At 51.5% G+C, this 6,798-nt stretch overlaps 1 protein-coding gene across 1 annotated transcript; it reads right to left on the reverse strand.

The window, feature by feature from the left end:
- Positions 1-2,487: 2,487 nt before the first annotated feature.
- Positions 2,488-5,517, reverse strand: LOC136513386 (bidirectional sugar transporter SWEET1b-like). Its single transcript, XM_066507393.1, has 6 exons — positions 5,222-5,517; positions 5,097-5,133; positions 4,570-4,665; positions 3,673-3,958; positions 3,416-3,535; positions 2,488-2,957 (listed from the first exon to the last, which is right to left on the reverse strand). The coding sequence occupies exons 1-6, from the start codon at positions 5,256-5,258 to the stop codon at positions 2,763-2,765; spliced, it is 771 nt and encodes a 256-aa protein (XP_066363490.1). The 5' UTR covers positions 5,259-5,517; the 3' UTR covers positions 2,488-2,762.
- Between the last annotated feature and the right edge of the window lie 1,281 nt (positions 5,518-6,798).

A 6,798-nucleotide genomic window follows, 5' to 3' on the forward strand; every position in this document is an offset into this window, starting at 1 on the left:
AACCGAAGATTAAGGTTGATCCTGTCGAGAAGATCATGTTGTCGAGGTCCGTCGAGCTCTTGGATGCAAATTCGTCGAAAGCCCCTACCTAGCGCGCCAGCTGTCGATGTTTCACCACAGATAGCCTACCACGGGGGTACCCAGGGCAGTTTGTTCGGGCTTCAGCGTATGCAGAACTCGACGGTAAACACAAGAGACAGTCGATTTATCCTGGTTTGGACCCTCGACCGTGATCGAGTAATAGCCCTACGTCTAGTTCGGCGTTAGCCTTTGCGTTGAATTGATTGTCAAGTGTTGCGTTATCTAAGTCCCTTCTCTAGGAACTCCGTCCTCCTTTATATAGTCAGGAGGCCAGAGTCCTAGTCGGTTTACAATGAGAGTTCCTAGTAGGATTACAGAATAATACTACTACTAAGATTACATGGAAAGAATCCTAGTTAGACTAGATCTTCTCTCTTCCCTGTGGGGTATCCCGTGGGTCCCGTATCGACATCGGCCAAGTCCCAAAACACCCCTCTCTAGAATTTTAGGGCGGTGCACCGCCATCACCATGGCGGTGACCCCCTCGCTCAACCAACGAAACAACCAGTCTTAGGAAAAATGGGTCGGTGCCACCGGACAGGATGGGAGTGGCCGCAGCGGTGCACCGTCACGTCTAGGGCGGTGCACACTGCCACTTTTGATGCCTACCCTCACATGCTCTCGGCTAAAGTCGGGTGGTCACCGGACACATGGGGCAGTGCCACCGCCAGGGCAGGGCAGTGCCACCCCAACTCCTTCTCGGACTCCTCAGCCGATCAGCACCACAGGGGTGGCGGTACCACCAACTTCTTCACCTTTACAAATGTGCTAACACCACCAAGTGTTCACCACCTTGTGCACGTGTGTTAGCTTTTCACAAATATTTCCCAAAGGATTAGTCACTCAATTCACCACGCCACTCGATCCTAACACGTATGCAAAGTTAGATCGCTCAAGTGGCACTAGATGACCGATATGCAAACAAGTTTGCCCCTCTTGATAATACGGCCATCTATCCTAAACCCGGTCATAAACTTATCTACACACCTATGACCGGTGAAATGAAATGTCCTATAGATTATACCTTTGCCTTGCGCATTCCATTCCATCTCCTCCAATGTTGATGCAACACATGCACCAACCTTGATCGACAAATGATATGATCCACTTCATATCATCATATGACTGTATTGGTTCATCGATCTTGACTTCACTTGCTTTTCACCGTTGCATTCGTCCATCGGCGCCAAGTCTTGCTCAAGCTTCACCGTCACGCGGTTCATCGCTCCAAAGTCTTCAACTTGCCCTTCACGCTTGTAACCGGTCCATCAAGCCAAGTCTTGTCTTGATCTTCTCCACCTTAGTCACATGACTCCATGTCATGTCTCATATGCAATAATGAGCTCTTTCATCACATGTGTGAGCCTTGCAACATATCCAACCCATTTCACCTCCATAGCATAGGTTGCTCACACATGATGTACTTGTGGACTAATCACATATGTATCTTACTCAAACACATATTAGTACACCTAAGGTTGTCACTCAATTACCAAAACCAAACAAGGACCTTTTACCAGGTGACGCCTTGAACGAGGAGGCTCCAGATGAGCGGAGCCCGCCACCTTTTTCCCCGCGTCGGGTTTGGGATCTGAGTCGGGGTGCTCATTCGGAGATCGGCTGTCGGAGATCGTGTGCTTCAACTGGTCCCCGAACAGCTGCTCCATATGCTCGCCGATGTAGTTCACCGCATGCTCGAGCTCGGCGACGCGATTGTTCACCTCGGCTTCCACAGCTCGAAATCCGCCTTCACAGACTTCACTTGCTCCATGGATTGCTGGAGATCGGCGATCCCCTTCGAGTTCTGGGTCAGCAGAGCCATGATTTGTCCCTGCTGTTCCTCGGGTGAGACCATCGACATCTGGCTACGGGTGTAGTAAGGGTGGAACGTCAGGATTCGAGATATGATACCAGTTTGTCACCGAAATCAGGGAGATAGTGGTAGTGGTAGGTTCCGGTAGATTTCTCGGTCGCCGGCAACAGGTCGGTGCCGCCGTCGCCACAGCCTCTGGCTGGGTTCACCTTACAGAGTTCAAAACTTAGTTCTCCTCCCGCCTCTCGTCTTCTTTTACAAGGCAACATTGCCTGCCCGTTTCATGGGCTTAGCTGGGCCGACTTACTTCCATTCAGGCCCTGAGTACTTCTTGTTGGGCCGAGCAACGCGCCGCGCCCGCTCCGGCCTTACTGCGCCAGCTTCATTAGGTTCGACGACTCCATCAGAGTCTTCAGTCTTCTGTGTCGCAGGTGTAGCAGCTGAGTCGGTGACAAAAAATTATTGCGCCTGATGCTAATTTCCAGCCCATTACCCTGGGACCCATTGCAACGTCACGGACGCCATTGCCTCTCGTGGACTGACATTTGATCCAAGAAGACCAAAAACAGTTTCAGAAAATCGACGAAGGGAAATGAAGCAAAACTAATGCTAGATTTACTTGTTTTGCATGTGAAGATAAAAACCCCAGTTACATTATTACATACAGTGTATATATAAGCTACAGCAGTACAGCACGCACTCTCGCATACATGCAGGTACACAATCACGGGAGAGGAGAACGGTTGATTTGCAGGGGAGAGGAAACACACTTGCTGTCCTGGTGCTGGCCTACTATTTACCGCATATAGCTAGGAGTATGTTATAAGTAAGCAGAATATTCCATTGACCGAAGTGGCTCCGATCCGAGCTAGACCAGGCGGTCCTCCTTGCCGACGTCGTCGGCGACCTTCTTGCTGCTCTTCGCGTCGGATGCCATCTCCACGTCGTCGCCGGCCTGCTGCTTGCCGGCACCACCCGCGCCCGCTTTGCCGCCGCTGTTCCGGTAGATGGCGTACAGGACCAGCTGCACGGCGCCCAGAAAGCTTCCGCAGCCGTTGGGGATCTGCACGCACGCATCAACGAGATTCAATAATTAATCGTCAGTCCAAAACACACGCCACATCGATTTCACAAGGCGTGCACAATTGAAGGCAGCGGCAGCTTGCGCATGGGCATTGCCTCGCCTCTTGGGCGCTGCCCATTACTCTCGACCACGCGCGTTGCCACCCGCAGCGTGCATGTGGCTGCAGACTGCGCGCGCGCTTGCCAGTTGCCATATTGCCATTGCACTGGGCCTTGCTCGAATCAGATATACCGGCAAGTCCAGGGCATCCAGATCGAGCCAGAGGCGGAGACAACGAAACGCTAATAACGGCTAACCGACGCATCAATCAAACACCTAGAAGTAACAACTACTAGCTGCAGATTTTACGTGCCTAGCTAGCTATATATACGTCTCGGTCAAAATTAAAGGAGAGACCAGATGACTCTGACGACGAACTCTTGGCGTGCCGTGCTTACCGCGACGAAGGGGTCTCTGCCGAGCAGGCCGTAGACGAACCAGGAAGTGCCGCACAGGAACACGGCCAGCGACAGCAGGAACGGCATGTACTCCACGCTCTTGGTCTTCACCACCAGCCTCTGCATGAAAGCACGCAGTCGATCGATCACCAAAGTTGCCTTGCCTGATGACGAGATATATATATATATATATATATATATATATATATACATGCAGTATTGCAGTGGAATAATCAATTAACCGCTCGGAAACGTACCATGATGGAGAGCGGCGAGGCGTACATGCAGATGGAGCAGACGGTGGCGGCGAGGCCGCACATGAGCTTCCGCCCCTGCCCGTGGTGGAGAGCCAGCATCGACACCAGCGCCACGGCGGCGAACACCGCCGCCACCGCCGACGCCAGGCCCAGCATCCGCAGCCGCGTCCGCTGCGTGGACGCGAACACCAGGAAGATCACCACGTACACGACCTCGATCGCCGCGCCCGCGCCGTTGATCGTCGACACCAGGATGTTGTTCGGGGACACGAACGGCAGCCCGTACCTGCATGCACCCGTGCAGGTGCAGCACATCCGAAACCCATCAGCGCGCGTACGCGTTCGGGTGTACAGAGGGAGCTAGCCACGTGGCCGGACATGGGTCAACTGCCGTGTCGGGGATTCATCTCCATCAACAACCTCTTGGCGTGGCCCGTGGCCCGTCTAAACTTGTGACTTGTGAGCCTGGTTCTGGATGAGCGACACGGCTCACATACGGCGATGGAGATGTTCCCTACTCCCCTATTCTCGTTTCGTCACCACCTTGCACTGTCCCTTCCAGACAGGCAACAAACACAGACAGGCAGACAGCAACACCATTCCCGTGGTGTCTAGTAGATCCTGGACTGACATCTAAGGGGGTGTTTGGTGCGCTTCACCGACAAGCTTGTTATGTGTCTGGACGACTAGGCAAGTTCGTCCATCATGGTTTTGAATGTTACAAAGTGACGCGATTTACGTGGGAAAATTCCGTGTTATACACAGTGTGGTAGTGTGTGTTTTCGCTGTTCTTTAGCAAACCAGTATACTAGTTCGTTCAAAAAAAAAAAGAGCAAGCCAGCAGTATACTTTTGACTCTGGAAATTGAAGTGCATGCGAACGAGCAGCAGCTTTTACCAAGCTGACAAGAGGCAGTTGAGGAGTGTCATGTTGTACGGCACCCCTGAGAAATCCTCCGTCGACCTCCTCTTGATGATCCTCCAGAAGGTAGGCCTGTGAGCCAAAAACAAAAATTTCAGCAGATCGTCAGTTTAGAGCTTTAAGCATGCAGTATGACTCAGTTGGAGAATTAACAGCTGGACTGCAACGTGTTTCGAGTGCATGAATGGAATATCACAAAGGGACAAAGCCAAAGACATCGACGTCGCAGATGCTGGATGTTTCCAGCTTAAAATAGAATAAAATAAATGAAGCAAAATAGGCTACGCATACACACCCCCAATTATTCATGGAGTAGCTTGTTCTTGGGTACACCTTATTTATATATTTGTACAGGAAAAAGTAAAGTTGTGCGTGCTAGCAGTTTTTCTGTATGAACTGCAATAATCAGTCTATATTGGAATGTTTTTACTATGAATTTGCTCACTCCTGTTGCTAACAAATACCGAGGAATAGATATTGTACGTGCTACGTCGAGTACTTACACTGGGGATAGGAAGAGGAAGAGAGCAATGACATTTCCTGAAACCCAGAACACAAACACAGTAAGTAAAAGAACCACAAGAGCATCATCAAAGTGAGGACACATGAGGAGCTGCAACACTCTCACCAGAAATTCCAAAGATGAACTTCACCACATCCTCCATCTGTTCGAACCTTATCTCAACTCTTTGGCTCTTTCCTGTCTGCTTGCACTTGTGAAACCTTCTTCTCAACTACTAGTACTAGCTAGAACAAGGCAAAATTGAACAAGCTGAAGTCTGGTCTTCAGAGCACGCAGGAGATAGATGTACGTGGACAGGTGCTCAATGTAAGTAACTGCCTAGCAAGAACAACTAAATGACAACAGTGTTGTATGTTTTTGAACGCAACAGTGTTGTATGTTTGTGTGGATGGACAGATACATATGGATGGTTGCATGTATATATAGGAAGAGTTGGAGGGAGGAGGGCATCTCTATCTGGTGTCAGTCCATCCAGTCCAGGGGTAGAGCGCCTGATGCCTGCACCCATTGATTCATTGATTGCGTTCTTATCTTGACCGCCCACTGAAAACGAGTGCCCCGGCCGGAGTGGAGACGTACGTGGTGCGCCGGGGCAGTGAGCAGTGTGGCTTCCTTCCAGCACTATCAGATGAGAATGAGATGCCGGTGTTCTCATTATTTCTCACCACAGTGGTCAGAGAGTTTGGCATCAGGATGGATCCAGCGTCCGGTCCACTAGCTCATAGAACTTATACTGACCAAGCATTCGCGTGCTTTTGTTTTCTTGATTCAGTATGTGTTCGCATCTATTGGTCAATCCGGCCGGGTGTTCCCGAAAACCGGCATGGCTGTTTTTTTCTAAACCAACTAGGCCAATTTTATAACTTTGTCAAAAGATGTAATGAGACTATACCATTATGAAATACAGATAGAAAACCCAATTTAGATTACTGACGAGAGAATTACGTGTTTTGGAAGATCCACACCCGTGGAAGCCGGCAGGCGGGTGTTGACAGCCTAAACTAAGTTTAGAGTTATTTTTTATATGGAAACCGTAAGAGTTTCAGCTCCTAACGGGGCTAGACCTCTGCACCCTTCAAATATGGATAATGCTTTGACGAGGATGTCCGTCCGGACACCCCCGTTCTTGGGCCTATGCATCGATTGGGCCCAATAGGCAGCGCGTCGTTCTTCCACTCCCGAATGTTTTCCCGACTCGCGACATTACTGCTTTCACTGCATCGTCCGCCCCCAGTGGTAGCGATGCGCCGTTCGCCCGCCTACTTTGCCTCGCCACCGCACCCTATCCGGCGCCGCGTCGCCCATGCCCCTTCCGCGCGCCACGTGGGGCGTCCACTGCCACGACCCATCCTCCTCACTCGTCGCGGCCATGGCGTGCAAAGCGCCACCACCACCCCAACCGACTCAGCGTTGCGGCTACCGCGCGCCCACGGACAGACTCAGTGTGCGTGGTGCCGAGGAAGGCGAGAGGACGTTGTGGTGGTGTGGGCTCAGACGACGGCTCTAGCTCGGCGTAGAACGGCGACGCTCGCTAGGTTGCGTCCACGAGATGGTTGGCGTCGTGGTTGTGGTCATTGGGCACTTCCTAGATGCAGCGCAGACTCCACTCAAGGTCGGGGACGCCGTGGCTCCTTCCGGCGTGCAGCGTCTTCGATGCCATGGCCTAGGGTGATGATTCGCGC

The sequence above is a fragment of the Miscanthus floridulus genome, chromosome 16, assembly GCF_019320115.1.
Source record: "Miscanthus floridulus cultivar M001 chromosome 16, ASM1932011v1, whole genome shotgun sequence".
Classification (NCBI taxonomy): Eukaryota; Viridiplantae; Streptophyta; class Magnoliopsida; order Poales; family Poaceae; genus Miscanthus; species Miscanthus floridulus.